The sequence below is a fragment of the Arachis ipaensis genome, chromosome B9, assembly GCF_059453495.1.
Source record: "Arachis ipaensis isolate K30076 ecotype BB chromosome B9, ASM5945349v1, whole genome shotgun sequence".
NCBI classification, from domain to species: Eukaryota; Viridiplantae; Streptophyta; class Magnoliopsida; order Fabales; family Fabaceae; genus Arachis; species Arachis ipaensis.
In genome coordinates, this window is record NC_142444.1 from 1397584 (window position 1) to 1421342 (window position 23759).

At 28.0% G+C, this 23759-nt stretch overlaps 3 protein-coding genes across 3 annotated transcripts; 1 reads left to right on the top strand and 2 right to left on the bottom strand.

Annotated features, from left to right (window-relative positions):
* The first annotated feature begins 8328 nt into the window (after window positions 1-8328).
* Window positions 8329-9397, top strand: LOC107616652 (zinc finger protein 3-like). Its single transcript, XM_016318605.3, has one exon. It carries the CDS (start codon window positions 8462-8464, stop codon window positions 9248-9250), a length of 789 nt encoding a protein of 262 aa, XP_016174091.1. The 5' UTR covers window positions 8329-8461; the 3' UTR covers window positions 9251-9397.
* Window positions 9398-15581: 6184 nt separating this feature from the next.
* Window positions 15582-17503, bottom strand: LOC107618195 (uncharacterized protein At2g39795, mitochondrial). Its single transcript, XM_016320184.3, has 3 exons — window positions 17163-17503; window positions 16108-16436; window positions 15582-15949 (listed from the first exon to the last, which is right to left on the bottom strand). Exons 1-3 carry the CDS (start codon window positions 17382-17384, stop codon window positions 15787-15789), a joined length of 714 nt encoding a protein of 237 aa, XP_016175670.1. The 5' UTR covers window positions 17385-17503; the 3' UTR covers window positions 15582-15786.
* Window positions 17504-18055: 552 nt separating this feature from the next.
* LOC107618194 (uncharacterized) lies at window positions 18056-20239 on the bottom strand. The gene is made up of 4 exons (XM_016320182.3): window positions 19906-20239; window positions 19159-19208; window positions 19026-19078; window positions 18056-18657 (listed from the first exon to the last, which is right to left on the bottom strand). The coding sequence occupies exons 1-4, from the start codon at window positions 20127-20129 to the stop codon at window positions 18241-18243; spliced, it is 744 nt and encodes a 247-aa protein (XP_016175668.2). The 5' UTR covers window positions 20130-20239; the 3' UTR covers window positions 18056-18240.
* Between the last annotated feature and the right edge of the window lie 3520 nt (window positions 20240-23759).

Genomic DNA, 23759 nt, shown 5'->3' on the forward strand with positions numbered 1-23759 from the left:
TCAACTATTAATATAAAATATATGTTGAAATATAAAATATACATTAAAAATAAGTTAAACAATATATATATATATATATATATATATATATATATATAAATACATAATGACTGATTTTAATGTGTAAATAATATTTTTATTCGAATAATTATCAATGCCAAAAATTTATCTGTAAATATCAAATTATATATCATCTTATTTAAAAAACTTGATTCAAGGTTATAGTATATGCCTACTACCAATATATGTTTAAGATCATATTATTATTGGTTCAACGTAACAAAGCATGATGAATTTATATAAAATTGTCTTCCTCAATCTCCTAACAACAATTCTCTTCCAAGAAAGTTATAATTAAGTAGGGAAATTTTCATATTTAGGGTTGAAATCAATCACACAAGTATCATTTTTTCCTTGAGGCAAAAAATTAAAAGACAAGTAAGAGCACCTATATATATATATATATATATATATATATATATATATATATATACACTTATATTTTCTTGTAATTAATTAAAAAAGCGAGAATTTTCTTGTAAATAAAAAAAAACAAAAAGTGAGAATTATTGTATCTAAAATATCAATATTTCAATAATTTTAACGATTGATCGTAATTATAAAAAATATATTAAATATATATTAATTAAAATTAACGGCTAAAATTCTTAGAACACTACTGATTTTCTAAGTATATTTAAAAATTTTCATATATATATATATATATATATTTGCTGGCCTGATGTCAAAATCTCCACAGCTAGCTAATGTGGAACACGACAAAATCAAATTAAAGTACTATGCTTCTCCAACCAAATCAAAGTTAAAGGAAGGAAATCTATCATTCAATTTCAAACTGTTCAAGGGCTCCTATTAGACCAAATTTGCATATAGTTATTAGCCAATTATCCTGAAGAGATAGAAAACAAGTTGTAGTGGAATTTTCCAATTTGTTCATGGTGTTATTATATGCACTAACTTTAATTTAACTTCATTTTGGTCCTTTTCCCATGGAAGCCACACAAAGAAGATATCATTTTCTTGTCATTATCCTTTTTCTTGAAATGGATTTGATTCCAAGCCAACGTACACACAATCACAAAGAGTTAAGCAAACTCAAAAGTTGCTACTAATCCATCCACCAAATGCCAATTTTGAATTTCTTCTTTTTGCGACGGATATTACTGTCACAAAAAAAAATATTTACATATTCTTAAACATATTAAATCTATACTTTATAATACGTATGATTATTTAATTTTTTACTTATAAAATTTAACAAGAAATGATACAAATAATAAAAAATCAATTATAAAGTAGCGTTTGTTTTGAGGTATTGAGACAGAGACTGAGAGACTAAGACTCAGTATCATGTTTGTTGGTTCAGAGACTGGAACTAAAATTTCTGTCTCTGTCTCTAAAATTTTAGTATTTCAGTACTTCCAAAAAGTAGGGACACAAGGGACTAAAATTTTTAGAGATGGAGACTGAAACTTTAATAACATTTTATACCTAAAATACCCTCATTTCAATTAATTAATTTTAATTTTACCCTTTGTGTAAATTAAATTAGAGTTTCATTCTTATTTTAATTTCTGTCTCCCATTTTACACCAAACAGAATACTGAGATTTATTTCAATCTCTGTCTCTTAGTCTCTGTCTTTTAGTTTCAGTCTTTCTATCTCTGTCTCTCCACCAAACGTTACCTAAAAGAGTATGCGAATTATTACGAATCGACAATTATCTCTAAATCCAATTCTTTAAACTAATTTTTAGAGTTGAGTTAGATCTATTCAGCGTTTTCGCCAAGCCAAACCGTACGTGCGGCCATAGTTGCTTGTGTCCAACACTTTGTGTATGTTGGTTGTTGTCACAATCACACAATAAAAATGAGGTTGCAAGAAAAAAAGCCTCCATCCCCTTATAGGAAAATGAAAGGGAATGAAGTGGGGGACCTCACTTTGCATGCTATGTAGCATTCATTTCATCATTTGAATGAAAAAGATTAAATTTGATGTGATTAGCATAATCTTATTACTTGGTACTAAGACATTATTAGATATATGATAATTATTTCTTAATTTGTCCCTAGGGCTTAATTATTATTGGATATGAATATATATATTTTATTATTTGGTGTGTAACTTAGAAGACAAATCCCACTATAGTTTTAGATTTATATATGATTTTGCAAACTACTTACCTAACATTTCCCATGACAAAGTCAACTTTCTACCTAAACCTTGGTAGTTAATTAATGGTGAAAACTCGGGTGAAGTCGACTTCACGTGAAGTTAATATATGAGAGCCGTGAGATGAAAATTTAGTCAATTCAGTCAAATCATCTAACGGCTCTCGGATATCAACTTCACGTGAAGTCGAATGTACTTGAGTTTTCACCTTAATTAATACACTAATGCCAAATAACAGTTCTATTTTTGAGATCAATAAGCTAAGAGAGACAATAATTCAACTTGAGAAAGAGAAATTAAATAAGGGGACATGGAAAAACCAAAGGAGGGGGAGAAGGAAAGCACTACAAAATTTCTGGCCCTAATTTGGAAATTTAACTTGTGCATGGAATCATGCACATGTTATGTGGGAAAGAATAAAATAAGCAAATTAAATGAAAATGTATATAGAGCCAAAAATTATTGCCAAAATTGAATTGCCAGAATTATGTAGTATGTCATTAAGATGGACATGTTTATATTTGGAAATTGCTGAATGGCACGAAATAATTCAATGTGAATGTTGATAGAAGTACGTGTCGAAATTTTATTGCTTATAGTTTTCCAATGTATTGTTAGGGTTCTAATTTTATATGGAGTATTAGATGTATGTTTTTATCAAATTATAATTAAGTTTAAAATTTTGCTACCTAAATATGAAGTGGATTAACCGTTGAATTAACCGCCGTTATTTTTTATTTAGTGGCGAATTTCTACAACCGTCGTAAACCAGTCGCCGCTATCTGTTGAAATTGTTGTAGTAAATGCATATAAAATAAAACTATTTTATGTAATAAAATTAAATTTTATAATAAAATAATAAAATTGCATGGACAATTTTATGATATATATATATATAATTTTTTTAGACTCTATAATAATTTGATAAATACACATCTTTACTCTACATTGTTGTTATCTATTTTCTATTTCTTTTTTGATGAATGATCTATTTTCTTTTTAAATAGACTATATATATTCCATACTAAATAGAAGTGCTCTTTATATATTTTGTGCCTTTTATATATAACATGTTTTAAATTCTTACTATTTAGAAGATATATAGTTACTCTCTATATTTTCTTTTTCACTCTTTAATTTTTGTGTATTTAGTATTTACCCTACCATATCCTACAACCATGAAAAGTGATTCTATCTAGCAAAGCATTATTATTGATAAGAAAAATGATCATATTTATGAAGGAACATGAATGCAATAATGTGGAGCCATAAAAGGAGAAAGTTGGGATTGGTTATCATCTTTGGATGAAATTATTCACATGTCACCTTTGCTTGTCGAAGAAAGGACATTAAACTTCCCTCTGAAATTCCTAGAATAGGCTTCAATTAGACAATTATATTATTATTGAGTGTTAGGAATTGAAAGGACCCATATCCATCCAACCATGAAAAAGATGATTTTGCTCTTTGATAATACTATTGAACTTACCTAGTGTGTTCTCATCTCTCTCTAGAGTAATAGGGGCAGTTTAGTAATTCTCAAACTTCAACACAACAGGAATCATTTTGAAAGATTCCGAATAAATTAGTAATAATAATATTATTAATAAGTAAGCATGCATGATGTGAATCTTCTAGAAAAAAATATGTATTATGCATGCACAAATGTGATTTTATATTATCACTAAACATATTTTTCTTTAAGAATATATTACTAGACTAAAATAAATAATTAAGAAAGTTTAGGAAATTATTTTATTTTGTACACATACACGACCTATAATTTAGAAGGAAAAGTAGCTCATACTCTCAAAAATTGTTCAAGTGACATATATATAATTTAATTTTGATGTCCTATTATCATAAAATAGTTTTATACGCATATTTAACTATGAGTGTTTACAGTACAGTTTGAATCGGTTTTGAGTAAAAATTTTATCCAATTCGAATATTAATTTTATTTACCGTGCAATTTGAATTGGATGATATTTTTAAAAAAATCCGATCCAATCCAATCTAATTTAAAGCAGTTTTGATTGGATTAGATTGGATTTACGATTTTATAAATTAAAAAATTTAACGGTTTTGCTAGAAAACCAACTAGGAGGGTAGTCAATTAGAGCCAACTAGTTGAAAAACAAGAGGTCTGCTATAAAAAAGAAAAAACAACCTCCCACTATCCTAATTTCTCGAATTTCAAAACTAAAAATACAAAGAGATTGGCTTGAGTTGGCTTAGATTGTAGTTGGTTTTTTTCAAAAATTAAATATACATAACAAGTTTTAACATCAAATTTTAAATAGCCAACAATAACACAACAAGTCTCAACAATATCTTAAAAAACCAATAATAACATAACAATAGAAATAAAATTATAGATCAGTTAAAATAAATAAATAAAACTCATTTTGAACATAAAATATTTATTAAATAATAATAATACATGAATAATATAAAAATATATAACAAATTGAATATTATAAGAAAAATTATAAATATAATAATAAAATAATAATATTATGGTACATTATGCGATTTGGATTGGATTGGATTGGTTTTGCGAAATAATTCTAAAATTCGATTCGATCTATATATGCGGTTTGCAAAAATAAAATCCAATCAAATTTAAATTAATGTGGTTTTAATCAGTTTTTGGTTTAGATTAAATTGGATGAACAATTTAATTTAAATCGATTTGAATTTGAATATTCCTATTAACTACGCAATGCTACATTAATAAAAACAACTATTTTTTATTTATTGCATAAATTATCATTAAAAAGATTATTTTAATTAAATATAATTGTATAAAATATTTTATATTATTAAAACTTTAAAATTTAACTTTAAGCTGAATTATTTTAGTTATTATTTATTAGTTATTACTTATTACATACCCCTTGTCTTTAGATATTCTTAACATACACCTTTTCGGAGAATATCATCATTTATAAGTAACTATTTGAAATAATTGGTAATAAATAATCAAGTAACCACTAAACAAGCCATTATTGCTATTTAGTATATAGAACACTTTGTGACAAGTAGCTAGCTTGTGGGCCAATTCTTAACTAGTGGTTAGTTTATTAGTTCATTTAAGTAAGTATCAGGAGTTTGAATCTTACTTTGTGCATGCAGTAATTTATTAGCGCGTGATAAATTTTTAAATAAAATTCAGTATCACGACGAATTAATTATTAACTTACCAGACGGGGGATACCGTGAAAAATAAAAAAATAAAAGGAGAAAACAATGCAAAATTAAGAGAGTATTGATTGAAGGAGAAGTGAGAGAGAGAGTTTGGTGAGTGCATGAATCCCAAATTCTTTATGAAAATCTTTGAGAGCAATCAAACCAGCTTTAAACATGTACATACCATACATCCATCTCATTCATATAAAGTATAGTTTAAAAATATCCAATTGGACCCTTTTTAATGTTGACACTAATTGACAAGGAGGGCAATAACATAGATATTTGATTGTTTGTCTAGATGTAGTGTGATCTTTAAATTTAATTTGTATTATTAGAAAATAAAATCAACTGTATATTATTTCCTAATTTCCCTTCTATAATTTAGAATTTTCTCTGCTGAAATTAAGTTTATATTTCAAAAGATTTAATTTTTATGCATTATCAAACATAAAATAATAGTTTTATACAAATATTACTTTAGCGAGAATCAATGGCACTATTTCTATTTCTTGTTTTTATTTGTTTGTTTGTTTTGAGCTCAAAAATTAATTTTTTTTATTATTATCTTCTTTTTTTTTTACTATTTTCATATTCATCAAATCATTACAATCACTGCTATATAATCACTACAATTATAATTTTTATCACTATTTTAAAAAAATTATAATAGAAGAAAAGAGTATTTTAAAAATATTAATTTTAATTAAAAAATTAAAATAAAACAAAATAAAATAAAACTTTAAAATAAAAATAAAATATTTCAAATATTAAAAATAAAATTAAAATTTCACCTAAATATTAAAGACTAAACCAAGTAATTTACCTATAAAAGAACATAGGGCACAATAATTATTCATTATATATTATTCCTTGACCACTTTATTTCTTGACACGTGTCTATGTCTTTATCAAACCACGGAAAAAAATAAATAATGCTAATATCACTTAGATGTTAATAAATTAAAAAATATTATAAATATACCGAAAATTAACATAAAATTAAATTCAATTATTCATCATATATATATTATTTTATATATTTTAATATAGTATAATTGTAATAAATTAGTGATAAAGTAATGGACACGTCTATTTGGTATGATGAGATAAACAAACAATAATAACAGGACAAAGACAAGAGTTTCTGTGGAGATACTACAAATCCACCATGTTGATTAAGAAATTAAGAGCATCACACCTTTTTTCATTAGACAAGTCTATTCTAAAACTAATAATTCTCAGAAATTAAAAATAAAAAGTATATGTAGTCTATTGACTATTGTTCTTACCTTGGATTTTTTTAGTGTGTCATAGCATGTAGACATGAATATACCCTTAAAAAGGTACATAGCTACAACACATAGCAATGTGAAAAGACATGAAATTAAGGGTTTTTTTTTTTTTTCTTTTGAAAAAAAAAAAAAAGAGAGACAAGAACCAATGGAGGGGTTATGGACTTGCACGTGTTGGCAGGAGGAGTTCAATCAGCTTGGAAGATTTTTAGTTCTTATTACTAGCTACATCAATGAATAGGGGAATGCAAATGGAATAATATGATTTGTTGATTATGAAAAAAAGTTTACATTATCAATTGATTGTTTTTTATTAATAGTCCAATTAATGAAAATAGAGTTAGTTATAGTAGAAAATAGAATATTAGTCATAGCATATTATTATTATTATTATTATTATTATTATTATTATTATTATTATTATTATTATTATTATTATTATGTGAATTGATGAATTAAATTTTTTTTCACTATTTACTATTTAAATAGCTAGGCATAAAATAAAAAAAAAGTCATGAAAATAAAAAATATAAAAAAATTAAAGAGTCAGAAAAATTTATTATTTTTATCATTAATTAATCAATATCATTAAAAAATATAGGCTAAAAATATAAAAAAAATTTATTTAAATTACATAAATATAGTATTACAAAAATAAATAAATATTGAGATATTTACGAAAATACATTCTGTGACATATCTCGGATGCCGAGAGGGTAACCCCAAAATGGGTATATTTCGGACGCTCAGCCTCCGTGTTGTGATTATGTACATAACTCTCGAATGCTGTAACTTATATACGCATGCGAGCTTATCTCGGATGCTATGACTCTATCCACGATGATTGCTCATATCTCGGATGCTGAAACTCCATTCACATTACGTGCCTATCTCGGATGTTCAGTATCCGATTTCCGCCCTAATATATGTCCCGGGTGCACTCAAGATGTGACTCAGCGTCCCTCTATCACAACACGGGGACTGAGCGTCCGAGATATGCGCATTTTAGGGTTACCTCTCAGCATCCGAAATGTGTCCCAAGATGCATTTTGTAAATATCTTAGCGTTTATTCATTTTCATAATTACTATATTTATTTAATTTAAATAAAAAAATTTAAAATATATTATTACATTATTAGACTAAAAAAATTGAACCAATAACTAAAATATTAATAAAAAATAATAAATTTTGTCCGGTTTTGAGTTTTTTTTTTTTCCTCAAAATATAATTTGTTACTTTTATATTAAAAAAATTACACTTGTCGATACATAAAACTTAACTCTTCTAAAATTTACATTGTACTACTTTTACTCTCAAACTCAAAGTACTAGCTCTAGCTATGTATGTATGAATGAATGAATGAATACATTGATTTCTATACACATAGATTTTGACATTTCCTATTTGATTCTTGTCGTGACATTCTTTTCACTCACATTTACATCAACAACCGTACTTGTTAGTGTTAGTTCCCAACAAGTTGCAATCACTACAAAAGAAAAAAAAAATTAAAAATTGGATGACTTAATTTTTAGATTTTGCAATATTAAGACCTTGTAACTGTAAAATAGTGCTATATCTACTTCTATACATAGCCAATGACCCTTTTATTCTTCTTTCATCATTCACTAACAACACAACAAACTTCTTCTTTCACTCTTTCTTTCTTTCCTTCTTTCATTTCTCTTAAACCAAACACACCAACATTATTATTATTATTCATATTATTTTTTTTTATTTTTATAATAACAATAATAATAATAATAATAATCTTTGCACATGGACCTTCAAACCTTGGAGAATTTGAAAAAATCTTCATCAAAGAACAAAGATCAAGATGATGATCAAGAAGTGAAAGAGAATACTACTAGTAGTGTTCTTCAACTTGATCTAAGTCTTTCAAGCAATGATGAATCAAGAACAAAGCAAGAGCTGAACCTTCTCAACTTCCTTGATCCAAATTCATCAGAAAACTCATCAGAAGAAGAAGAAGAAGGTAACAAGAACAAGAATCATGAAATGGAGCACAGAACATTCTCATGCAACTATTGCCAGAGAAAGTTCTACAGTTCTCAAGCACTTGGTGGGCATCAAAATGCACACAAAAGAGAAAGAACATTAGCAAGAAGAGGACACCATCACAAATCTCCATCATCATCATCATCATCAATGGTAGATTTTGGATACAGATTCTCTCCTTCTTCTTCTTCTTCAAATGGATCCTATAACAAGCCACTTGGGATCCAGCTTCATTCTATGATCAATAAACCTTCTTCTCAGCCACCCTTTTTCGCGACCTGTCGCGAAAACGGGTGGCAGAGACAGAAGCATTACTTGGATTCACACCCTGCAAATCGGAAGCTGAATAGTAATAATGGTTTGGGATCTGAACCACCATCATCCATGGCTGTTTTCGGCGGCGGCGGCGGCGTGCCGAGGTTAGGGAAGTTTCCTCCTACAAGGCTTGTGACACAAGGTTTTGGAGGATATTGGTTTGGTAGTGTTTCTCATTTGAATTCTAAACATGAAAATAAGTTGCAGAAGCTTGATTTGTCACTCAAGCTCTAAAGCATTTTCACTTCCAAAATTGTAATTAATCTCTCTCAAATTTTTATTCTGGTGTATTTACGTTTATGAATTTTCAAAATCTGTAGTTCGACATTCTGTATTTGTCAAATATTATAATTCAATGAGAAAAAAACGTCGTTTTTGTAAGTTTTTTAAACAGTATTTGACAAATTTTAGAATGTCGAACTTATATTTCGAAAACTCAAAATATAAATTACATAGGAATAAATAAAGTTTGGAGGAGTTAATTACATTTTTTTCTTCTTTTAATTGTCTATTTTTCTTAATGAAAGAGCTTCTACCTATATCATTTTATTATCTTCATGTATGTGATCTTATTCTAGCTGTTGTAATTTGTAAATGCATTATTTTGGCTAATTGCAAATTAACTTGTTTGTAAAATAAGAGTTCTATCTCCATGGACTTTGTTTCCATGTTCACAACTTCATCAAACTTTCCCTTTGTAATAATAATAATAATTAATAATAATAGCTAAAGGATTCCAAATTCTCTTATTATCTGAATAGAAAAAAAAATGGCAAAAAAGCTAACACAAACTTTTAAAACTAAATGCAACCAAACTTAATTTTCTCAACTAAATGCTAAGGCAATTCTTCAATTCCTTTTGACTGTTCAAGAAGGAGCATGCATGTGATGTACTACTGTTACATATATAACTTAGGAAGAGTTTCAAGTGTACTGGAAATATCGGTGTTCTAGTTGTTTTAACCGTTCATCTAAATTATAAAAAATATATATAATATATATTAATTAAAATTAACAGTTAAAATAACTGGAATATCGGTGTTCTCCGGTACACTTAAAATTTTTTCTATAACTTAATATATATATATATATATATACAAAAATACTTTTTGTACACTAAAATTAGCCACTAAAATCAGCCACCAATGTATTTGTGTATAAATACATGTGTAGTTTAATTTATTTTCAATGTATATTTATATTCTAACATGTATTTTATACTGATAGCTGACTTTGATGGTTGATTTTGGTACACACGTAGTATAACTCATATATATATATATATATATATATATATATATATATATATATATATATATAAAATTGAACACTTAGTTCACCCAATTAGAAAAACCAACATAGAAGGTGGAGTAGGTGATTTCACTTGACAATTGAGTATTTATATATTTTTTAAAAATATTATTTATATACTAAAATTAGTTATTATATATATTTGTGTATAAATATATATTATATAATTTATTTTAATATATATTTTATACTAGTAATTAATTATAATGACTAATTTTAATATATACGTAATATAGTATGTATTTTTTATATATGCATTGAATGGTTATAGTCATTGAATTTTCTTTATAAAAAGGAAGCATTAAAAGATGTCTAAGGGAATTGTATTTGGTTATAGTAGTATAGTTCATATTTGACAATGCACTATATAGTGTCAACTTAGGTACTGTTTGGATCAAGGTATATATATGTGTGTCTCAATGAGTTTTGGGGTGACATAATAAGGTCCACAATAGTGTGTAGAAATTTGGAGTGTAGTGAGTTTTTGTTGCAATTTTGTTGTTTTGAATGGGTGTGATTATGTGAGGGTGTGACCCCTACTTTTGATTTTAACTTTGACCCACTTGTAGTTGGAGGAATAGACCATCTCTATTGGGATCAAAAGAAATAGGTGAGGCATGCCATGTGAAATTGAGCCACACAATCACACTCAGCTCTCCCATCACATCATCATTTTAATAGAATTAAAATTTAAAACAAAAAATGAGAACTTTTAATTGATTAAAATCTTGAATCTTGATTGCCCTTGATTTCTCACCTAAAGTCTAAATATATATAAGTTGTAATGATGTATTGATTTATACTTTATTTATTGTTACTAAAAGTATCAATTAGACTTTATGTTTAATTTAATAATAAAGTAGATGCAAATCAATATAATATGTGATACTTAATATACACATAATATTCTTTAAGGGTATTATTAAATCAAGTAGAAAGTAATTACAATCATTCAATGAAAATCCTATTAGTCTCAAAAAATAATTAAATTCTCCTTCTTCAGTATAGTTAGGAGGATGTGTAAGATAATAAATTAGAAAGGTAATTTATTTTCCGAGTATATACCTAAAAAAAACCTAAAAAAATTTACAGCAAATATTTTCGTCCTCAAAAATTTTTTATTCCGTTAAACTCTCTGAATTTTATAAAAATAAAATATATAAATTCTTCTATCATACTTTTAAAAATCTATTTATTCAAATAAAAATAATAAATTTAACTAAAATAAAAATTTATATATGTTACTTTTATAAAATTTAAAGATCTTAATATAATAAAAAAAATTAAAAACAAAAATATTCGACACAAAATTTTTTAAAAATTTGTTTGTGTATATACTCTTACTTTTCTATAATTTATAGTGATGTTTTAATACATTACTTTATTTAATAAGTAAACAATTGTTTAAGGACATACCAAAAGGAGGACCCCACAAATTTTGTAGGCCCATATCACTATCAGCATGATGTTTACACTAATCTCATTTTAATCATGAAACAAAAGCATAATGTGTATGAAAAAACAACTGAAAGCCTAGTCATTATGACCGTTAATAATCATAGTAATCTTATCTTACACTAACAAGGAGATATGGTGATATGATCTATCTATGATTCCTTTTTTTTGTTAATTTTTTTTCCCTAGACAATTGATTATGATAGTTTAGGTTCTTACAAGTTTGTTTATTCCCAAATTGTAGCACTTCGGTTGAAGTGTCTATTTAACTTTGTGGTAGCATAACTCAGTCTTCACCAATCACCATTCATTCCATTAAAATATTAATAGCCTTTAATTTTGCCTCTCAACCAAGAAAACCAAAAGCTGGACCAATACAATGGACATGTGTCGAACTATTAAACAGAAAAAAAAAATTAAATTTTTAGGTAAAATTAAAAAAATAAATTAAATATATAAATATAAAATCATAGTAAAATTCATTGACTCGTTTAAAATTATAATATCAAAAATTTTTAAAATTAAATCTTTTAGCTATATTATACTATTAGCTATTTTTTTCTAAAATGTGAAATTTTGAAGCAAAAATTTGAACATTGTTCATAGGATGTCAATGGGGCAGGACGGGGGTAGGGGATGCTTCCTGCTCCCCGTCCCCCCGCTCCTAGAATTAATTTCCGTTTCCACCCCATTTTTCGTCATGAGGGAATAATTGTCCCTATTCTTATTTTCCGCGTTTTCCGTAAGACTCCATTCTCCATCTCTCTATATTTAACATTCATATGAAAATTATAATAAAAAATATTAAAAAAATAAAAAAATAAACTATAAAATATTATTACAAACACACAAACATATTTTATCCAAAATTATAGGTCTAGAAATATAACATAGCAAATCATAGTCTATAAAATAAAATTTTAAACAATAGAGTTAGGGTTTTTCAATAAATAAAATTACTAAAAGAACCCTTATATTAGAAATAAAATAAGAGTTATTAAGTAAGTTCAAAAATTTGGAAAATTATCGGGGATGAAATAGGAATCTCTGCTCAAATCCCATGTTTGTCTCAAAACAATTTCGCTCCCTATCCCCATCTCCACGAAAAAAAAATTTTCTACCATTGGAATCCATTCGGAGCGATCCCTACGGGAATCTCCACTTCCTCAAAATTTTTGACACCTCTAATTGTTCATCAAAATATTAATAGGATAAACAAACATATATGAGATTTTATGTCCTCATCTGCATGTTTGTTGTGTATTATATATATTCTTAATGTATACTACTCTACTTTATAACTTATTAGTCAAGTCATAATCACTTGGTCCGTAATAAAACAATCAAAAAGTTATTATATATATATATATACTATGATTCTCTATATGACTTGCTACCAAGTTCAGCACATCATCTTGCTAGCTACTAGGTCTATGGGGCAACCTTTATTTATGTTTTAACAAAACCATATGAAACAATACGCAATAAGGACATGTTTTATTTCAAAACTTACTTTATATTTAAAATTGTATGAATAAGTACAAAGGTGCTCCACATATATAATTATTCAGGTTTGTTTAGTCCTCTAAGGTTTCATGTCATTTTCCATAGCTCAATTTAGTTCTAGAAGTCGGCAACACAACTTAAAGGGGTAAAAAACAAACCTAATAAGGAAACCAACCAAATAAACTTCTAAAATTCAACATATAAAATTATATATTAAAATTTATAAAACAATGATAAAAAAATTTATGAGTCAAATAAAATACTAAAAGAATAATATTTTTTTTTAGTATTGTGTTAATTTGTTTAGTGAGTAAATAATCATTTTTTTTCTAAATATTTTATTTGAATTTGAATTTGAATTTATTATTATTATTATTATTATTATTATTATTATTATTATTATTATTATTATTATTATTATTCTGTTGGTTCCTATAGTTTCATGAAATTTTCAATTAGGTCCTTATACTTTTTTTTTAATTGGGTCCTGCACTAATTTTTTTTCAATTAAGTCATTCTTAGTAGTAATTAGCTTAATTTTATAGGGACCCAACTAAAAAAAAAAAAGAATTGGTATAGGGACCTAAATAAAAGAAAAAAAGTGTAGGGACCAAATTAAAAAAAATATTTGGCGTAAGGACTCAATTAAAATGAAAAAAAATATAAAGATCTAATTAAAAATTTTACAAAATTATAGGACCAACAGAATAATTAAACCTTATTATTATTATAAGAGCATGTTGATAAAAACCAAAAAAAAAAAAAAACACTTGGGAGAGAATCCATCCCATAATGGGTGCCCACAGGTTGGAGTAGGAATGTCTTGCATAATTACATCACTTAATTAGTTGATAACCAATAAGATATTGGATTTGGGTGTTCAATGTACTACTTTGTGTCCCTGTAAAGACAAGGACACATGTTTAAATACCAAGAAACCTTCTTATTGAGGAGGAAAAATAACCTTAAATGCCTCATGCTCTGTGCCAATACTTAAGTCCACATCAGATACTTTATTCCAACTAAATAATCAGGTTTTGCTAAATTAATGCAATTAATTTAAAATGCAGCAAAGCAAGATCCAAACTAGTGTCTGAGTATTCCAACCACTGTCCGAGTTAGATGTGATTGAACATATTAAAAGTTAAAACATTACTAGAGGACGAGAAATAACTATGAATGAATGAGTCTTGGTTCAGTGTGGTACCCAAAGGGAAAATGACCATTCATATATATATATATTGAAAGAAGCTCAAACCATTTTAAGCAAATATCTAATTTAATCTAGGAGTGTTTTTAGGGCAGTTTGGATCGATTTTAAGTCAAATTCATCCAATTCAAATATTAATTTTACTTGTGATGCAATTTAAATTAGATAATTTTTTTTAGATAATCTATCTAATTTCAAATAGTTTGGATTAGATTAGATTTACAATTTTATAAATAAAAATTAAATATATATAACTAAATCTCAATATCAAATCTTAAATAACCGACAATGACATAACAGATCTAAATCTAAATCATATCTTAAAAAATTAACAATAACATAAAAATAAAAAATAAATTATATATTGATTAACATAAATAAATAAATAAATCTCATTTTAAATTTATAAAATATTCACTAAATAATAATAATACATAAAAAAAATAAAAATATATAATAAATTAAATATATTATAAGTAAAATTTTAAATATAATAATAAAATAATATAATTATAATATATTGTGTAATTTAAAGTGAATCGGATCAGATCTTGAGAATTAGATTCGAAATTCGATCCAATTCATATAATTTATCATAATTAAAATCTAATTAAATTCAAATTAATACATTTTTAATTGATTTTTTATTTGAATTAAATAAATAATTTAATTTAGTTCGATTTAAATTTCAACGCAAATAATTGAAAACCAGACATCAATAGCTACGGCCCAATCGCCCATTATCACTCACGCTTCACTTTTTATATGTAAAAACCAGACATCATAATCACAAAGGTGAACAAACATATACCAAAGGTCAAAGAATATGTTTTGATAGATAGGAGATGAAAACATGATTTCCATCTTTCATCTTATCTGTTATACAATTTTCCTCAAGCTAAAAACAAAATAGTGAAATGTATAATTTTATTCTTTTCATTTAAAAAGTAACTTAATATCTATATATTATTATACTGACATTTACTCAGGTGTTATCGCGTCGATAATAAAATTAATTGAATTCTACATTATCTCAAAAGAAACCACCCCTACCTACTCAACAATGCCTAATTGGATGCCCCATTGAAAAAATGCTTAAAAACCAAATCTTCAAAGAAAAAAACCTAAAACATTTTCTTATGATGCCCAATTGCCCACCAAAGTCAACAATAAGTCTGAAGTAGTGGTCAATAAAAATGTATACCTGCTTTAGTTCAAATCTCAGTACCAAAATTACATAGAAATGTTAACTAATAATGGCTTCTATCATCCAAAACTTTTGATCCTGCTATTTCCTTTCAATAAAAGACTTAATCCTCTCCATCCATTTGATGAACTCTGTTTTATCCTTACTTTTCATATAGCCGTGTAAGAAAACAGCAAGTTCATCATTTATGCCCCTTACTTCCAAGAAATCATAAAGCCTATCTTGCAATTCATCATCCAATTCGCTGCCAAAGAACCAACGGAGAAAAGATTCAAAACACATTTCAAAATCAAGCTATATCTGAAGTTCTAAATTTTAATAGTAAAAAGCATTGAACATAATAACAGCTTGCGAAAACATAAATCAAACAGACTCTTAGTGGTAAAGAATAAGTAAACTTACTTGAATTCGGGACCGGAATAGGGATTGTCTGACATGTTCTCATCCGACCTTGTGACCAACCTGTTTATCTCTATACTGTCTGGCCAAGCAGAGCACATGATTTCCAGGTAGCTACTGTCTCCCTTGGAGATGCTGACAATCACGGTAATGTGCATCTGCTCCTCGTCCGCATTCGCAACACCACCACTTGTAGTCGGAGCTGGAGCAACCCCATCGAACATGGTGGCTTCAACTTTGATATCTTCATTTGCATATTGTCTTTTCAATGTAATCCATCGCTCCCCGGGTCGGCCATCCACCACAAAGGAATCAAACTTGGAAGTAGTAGCCTACGAAACACAAAACAAAACAAAGCACATCTCCAAAATAAGTTATAATTCGTCGAATCCAACTCGCAAGAGCCGGAAAAGCTTCCAAATGGTGTTGCTTGCTGATAAATTTATTAAGAAAAACAAAATGAAAGAATCACAGTGTGATTGATACAAAAGGCAACCATCCCAATAAGAAATAAGTCAAATCTCATCCATTAATTTGGATAAAAACATCTAGTGTTCAATGGCACTAACAGTTTGTTTGGCTGATTTTCAAGCTCTTAATTCACAAACCTGATTTTGGAACTAGAAGCTAAAATCAGTAGCTTCTCGAAACTAATGGCATAATTGTGTTTCAGTTGGCACAACCTACACCATGATTGAGTTTCTATTCATTTCAACATGTTTTCTTTACATTCCTCAAACGATCGTTTTTTTTATTTTCCTAAAAAAAAAGAGTTATTTTTCAGTTGGAAGAAATCATGCTTTGCAAACTATAAACCGAACATGCCCTTAATTCTCAAATGCTCACCATCAAATTAGAAATTCGTTCTGCTTATCAACATTCCATTCAATAACAAAGCAAATCCTGATAGTAAAAGTTGATCCCTTAATCAAAATTCAAGCGCAAACAAGAATCAAATTTGAGCTGAAAAAAGGGAAAAAAAAAAAAAGGATGAAATGCAAAATAGAAAATTGTGTGAAGTGCGAGAGGCACTGCAATTAGATAGGGAAAAGAGAAACCTGGTTTGGAGGAGAAGATTGGAGCTCATACTGAATCTCGCGACGGAGAAGCCTCAGCATGTTCCCTTCGAAAGCTTCATTGCGCATTTCCGACAAGTAAGTCCTTCGAGCTAGCTGTGGAAGAAGCAATTTCTGATGATGGTGATGGTGATGGTGATGGTGATGGTGATGGTGAAGATGGTGAACTAGGGTTTTTCTGAGAGAACGGAACACGCGCGCCATTGAACTAGGGTTTTAGAGCTTCGAAGCAGTGTAGCTAGCAAGGTTTACGACATCAGAAACAAAGAAGGCAAAACTGTAGTTTTAGTATTTACAATTTAGGACTAGTATTTATTTTAATTAACTAATTTACTATTGAACGGTTGGGTTAAATAAGGACAAGCTTGCAATTTCATAATTTTGTGCGTTTTTTTTTCTTGGACTGTTATGTGTAATTAGAGATAATAAAATTGGGTGATATTTAATAGACAAGTTTCATTTAAAATTTTATAAATCAAATTTACTTATGAAATTTTCTATCCTATTTTACCTTTCAAGTTCAACAAATATGTTCTAGAAGTTCAAAAACTTATGTCCGATTTTCACAAAAGCATTTCATAGATTTTTTTTTCCTGGGAGGTGGTTTAGATCAGCATATCCCATTCATTTTTCCAGTCCTTTCAAAATTCAAATATTTGGAGCTTATTAATGAAATGCACCAATGGTGGAATAATCATTTCAATCCAAGTATAGCTACAAAATTGAAGCGTATAAATAACATATATACCAAGATAAACTTTTCACATTGTGCGTTTATATTGCATCAACCATGGGAAAAATGCATAATATACAACACATAATACTATAATAGCTTCCTAGTTCCTACAGTACCAATTCAACAGAAGCACAAATCATGGTTTTTCCCAAATAAAAAATCTTCCTTTCCAATATAGCCTCAAGAAAACTTGGAACATGATTAAATAACTATTCATTTCTGAGGAGAAAAATAAAATCAATACACAACTCTATGACTTTTGAATTCTGATTAATTATGTACAATGACTCAAAATTTTCTTAAAACACTAACTCAGGAAAACCCTCAACCTTGGTTCTGGCCTTTTGGGTCTGGGTGAGAAGGATTTGGAGTTGCCTTTAAACTCTTGCCCTCTTCACCTAAATCTGGCTTTGATTTTGGAGAATTATGCTTATCAAGACGGTCTTCACCTACAGCTTTATTCGATTGTGAACTGCTACTTGCATCATTCGGTTCGGATGATTTTGGGGACTTCTTCTCAGCATCAGTTACCTGATTTTTCGCTAGGTTGCTGTCTGATTGTTTCTTTGATTCAACTACAATCTCCTTAACAGTCTCTTCAAGTTTCTCAAGCCTCTCTTTCACCTCCACGAGCTCCAGATTAGATTTTGCTTCTTTTTCCTCAGGGGGATTTAATTCCATTTCTTTTTCTTTTTCCTTAGCTTCCTCTTCTTCTTTCTGTTTTCTTTTCTTCTCTACATCCTAACAAAATTTTTAGAGCAAGAGGGAAAATAACTAAAACAATGGATTACTTATCCTCTGTTTACTCGAAAGCAATAATTACAAGGTCAAATAGATATATACGCTTCCACAACAAATAATTGCAGAAATATGTATACATTATATATCAGATAAGAATTGATACAATCAAAGAACATGGAGTAGTCTTTAAAAGTGGATAGGTTTTCATTTATAAAGGGGTTACATAAACTGTACTTGGATGGAGCTCCAAACCAAGAAATGGTCTGATTTTGAAGAGACATAAGATCACGGAGGATCCTAACATCATTTATACAAAACTCAAAAAGTTTCACATGATAATATCAATCAAAAGGGGAGAAAGAACATACCGCCTCCATTTTTCTCATTTCATATCGAGCATACTGCGCCACCAAATATACCGCTGGGGAAACAAATAAATTATTTAGATGTTGATATGAAGCTCATGCTTCAAGAATAACTGAACAAGGGTCAGTATCATACCCAATGAAGGCAAGCAGGCGAAAAAAAATTGTACCAGATGGAAATCAAACCTGAACATACAAAAAAAAAAAAAAGAATAGAGAGTAAGATTTTGAATTTTTTTTTCTGCCATTACCATCACACTAAAATTCAGTAAACTTAGCAGTAATAAAACAACTATCACCTTATTGATCTATGTTCATAAAAATCCAACAAACTTAAACTTTGGCTTCAAAACTAGCGGTTCATTCTTGCTAATGAAAAGGGAAACAGAGTAAACAAAGCTACGAATTTTCCCAACAAAAACAAACTAATCCTCTAAAAATAACTTGGCCTATACAACGATTTTGATCCAGTCTTCAATGTTTAAAATAAGCATCAATTCACATATCAGTTTGGTCTTAAATTGCTTGTCATCTCACAATACTAAGGACTAAAGTGGTATCCAAAATTTTGGTGGACCAAGATGAACACTTACTCAAACTAAAAAGAAAAAGCTGAACTTGGATTCTTAAGCTTAAAGTTGAAGCCCAAGTACAATGCAGACTGAGTTAGTGAAGTGAATATAACACCTCAAACTAAATTAATATCAGATTTTGACTCCCCATTGAAGTAAACAAAGCACAAGAAACATTGCAGTGAAGGTGCTCGACGAAATGCCAAACAGAACAAAACCCAAATAATGATTAACCTCAACAACCAATTGCCAACAAATATTAAATCATCAAAAAAGGAAAACGTGAAAGAAAAGGGAAATGGGAATAATACCCAAATTTTTTCTTGTTAGGATTGTCGGAGAAGAGGATCTTAGCGGCGGTCATCATGTCGAGATTCTCGAGCATGCGGTACCTTTCGTCGGTGGTGGGAACGACGTCGTTTTTGTTGGCATTGCTGGAAGTGGTGCCTTTAGCATTGGTGCAAAACGACGTCGTTTGAGGAAAACCGAGTCGCTGCGAAAAGCGTAGCAAGCTTCTTCCTCGGCCACCAAACATGACGTTCACGACGTAAAAACCACCGCCTTCTCAACCTCAAGCTCAAATCAGAATTCGGATCTCCGAGATGGACCCAATACCAGGCCCATTAATTGAAGCTATTGGACCTTAATAGGCCCATTTTCTTTGGGTCTTATATATATATATAAATAAATTGGCAATCAACTAATTTTGGTTGGTCAAGTGGTCAGCTCATTCGTTTGCACAAGTGTCGGGAGTTTAAATCCCGCCTTATGCATAATAAATAAATTTTTTGCTTTTGAAAACATACTCTTTTTTTATTTTATTCTTTATAAATTTTTTCTTTAGCTTTTGATCCAAGGTTAAAATTTAAGGATTTTGATTTTAATCCTATTACTAGTTTGCTTAGTTAAATACTCACATGACAAGTTAAATGGTAACATAGCAAATTAAATAGTAGCATAACGAGTTAAAATGTTGATGTGAAATTGTGAATCAAAAAACGTTTTAACCGATAAATAAAATAAAAGTCCTAATATCTTTCAAAAATGTTTCATTTTATGATAGCATAGCTAGCTTTCAATGGTTTAATATTATTTATTATTTTAAAGCTTTAGTATATTTTTGGGGGAGAAAAATTTTATTATATTGAAAGCTCACTAGATCTAGATATTAATTCATTTAATTGTATTCAAATTCATTGAATTTTTAATCGATAGAAATTTCAAAATGACAAAATTTTGGAATGGATATTTAATTTGGAGATTTCAGTTATTATAATTTTTTTTTAATGTGTGTAAAGAAGTATTTTTTTTGAAAAAAATTAAATATTTTTTAGTCAAAATCGGAAAATCCTGTTATTAATATAGTGAAAAGATAGAAAAAAAAATCATTATAGTAATTTTACAAAAATACTAAAATTTTTCAAATGAAAACCTTCTAATAATTTATGTAGTCAATATAAGCAACTAAAATTTTGAGTCGTGGTTTTCAAGATAAGATAGTATATTCTATAAACAAAACTAATTTAATAATTCAATCTAAATTATGTTATCTATTAATTAAAACAAACAAATTTTGAGGCTTTGACTAATAGATTTCTCCTATTTACTTGAAGCTATAAAACTTTTGACACAACTTTATTCCAATATATGAAATTGATGTCCCCAAACCTATTATGGAATGTATGTATATCTTTGTGGTAAGAGTTTGTTTTGTGTTATTAGTTAACCACACGTCCACACCCCACGTGGGGGTAGAAATTTAATTATATCATTATCATATATAATTATATATGAGGATTATGATTAACATTATAAACAAATCTAAGGATAAGAGACCTAACCTAGTCAACCACTAGTCAAGGGCATGGTCTTTTCCATCTTCACCACTTTAATGACGTTGGATAAAAGAATAGATTCTCAAACAAGGGAATACGAGTGAGAATCATACGATTAATCTAAAAAATAGTATTATTAACTAAAAAATTATAATATTCACTCCCTGATTTACATGGAGTTAAAACTCATTTTGGCCCTTGAAATTTTCGACCGACTTCAATTTCGACCCATAAATTTATAGTTAAAAACACCCCTAAATATTGAATTGTGTCCCACGCTTGTTCCGTAACTATCTCCGTTAACGAAGATCTGATATGGTACATTAAGTTGACAGAGTATGTATCCACGTGGTACCAACTTACTAGAATGGATGTGTGATGAGTGAATGATGTGGCAAAAATTGAATGAACTCAATTTGCAACCCTTTTTTTCCAATATGTTCGAGATTTTGCTGGAAATATTGAGTTCATTCAACTTTTGCCACATCATTCACTCATTATACATCCATTCTAACAAGTTGGGTGCTACGTGGATATACACTTTGTCAACTTAACATACCACATTAGATTTCCGTTAACGGAGATAGCTACAGAGGCAAACCTGAAACACAATCTAATATTTGAGGATGTTAATTAGGTAACTATAAATTTAAAGGTCGAAATTGAGGCCGGTCAAAAATTTCAGGACCAAAATGAATTTCAACTCAACTTACATAGTATAAAATATCAAGCTATTTTGCACATTATTTACTTTTAAGTATATATTAAGAGAAATTCTTTAGTGTCTATGAAAATTATGTCTAATTAGGTAAATTAGAGATAAAATAAAGTGGGATATACTCTTTTATGTTTAAATTCTCTGAGTGGAATTTAAGTAGCATAGAAGATATCATATACTAAAGTTAAGTAAAATTTTAATCTTCTCCAATCATAAATAATTCTTGAATTGACCTATATAATATTTTTGGGCCCCACTCCCCTTTCCACCAAGGCCCAAAATCATCACTACCCCACACTTTTCCTTTACTTTAAAATTTTAAAATTTCCACTAATCAATCACCATAGATTACAATAATAACAATAATAATAATAATAATAAATATTATTCGACACTAAAATTAATTATTAATATATTTGTATATAAATATATATAATTTAACTTATTTTTAATATATTTATATTTTATTATAAATTTTATACTAATAATTAATTTTAATAACTGATTTTAATTTACACATAACATAACTCATTAATAATATATGCATAATAGCATTAGAACCCCACCACACGCTACAATTATGAGCAAACGTTACTTTATTTATCCTAAGTTTTTTTCTTAAAGAAAAAAATAAAAAACAACTCAGATCCTACATCCAAGACCAGCCCCATGTTATGGCAAAACCGTAATTCACTCAAATCCCAGGGCATTCACTTAAAAAAACATACATGTTGCAAGAGAAAGAAAAAAGGTAAAAAGAAAAGAGTAAAATGTTTTATTTCTCCAAAATATTGAATTATTTTCACATCAATAACAGATAACTAAATTAAAGGGCCATACTAATCGCTATTGTTTATTAACCTAATTTAACGACTAATTTATCTAACCTTCATCTTAACCGAGTAATATTTAAATTTAGTAGACCAATAATTAATGAAAAAATATAAAGAATCAATGTAAATAGTGTACAATATATATAATGGTAGTTAACACAAAAATGAATAGCACGATTGAAATTAGAATAAACGTGAGTAATTTTTATTTGAGAAAGTATAGGGAGCTAATATAATATCTATATAATGTGTACAATAGAAATTTAGAGATGTCCGATTCAGTATTAGAAATATAACTATTAGTGTTACCTTTTCCTATCAGCTTAAACTTTTGGGATGAGTAGTTTCATCATATAGTATCGTAGCCTATTGTATACATTGTACAAATATTTCATTGACTCCTTAGCGGAAATTTTTTTTATTTTTAATTCATATTAGGCCAAATAAACAGTCATTGTATACATTGTACAATACCCCATTAACTCCCTAGCAAAATTCTTAATGAATAGAATTTACTGTAAATCAAATATCTATTTAAATATTTATTGTTAGTCAATAAATTAATGTATATAGTACACAAAACAAAATTTGAATTTTAATATTTATTTAAGTGAACCAGTAAACTAATTACTAAATTAATTTATATTAGTTTTTTATAAATCATTTAATATAATCATAGATATAGAGAGATATTATACATGTAAATATAAAATTATAAATATAAATGTCACGATCTGAATTATTATTTTGAGTTTCCTATACTTTTATAGTTTATATAG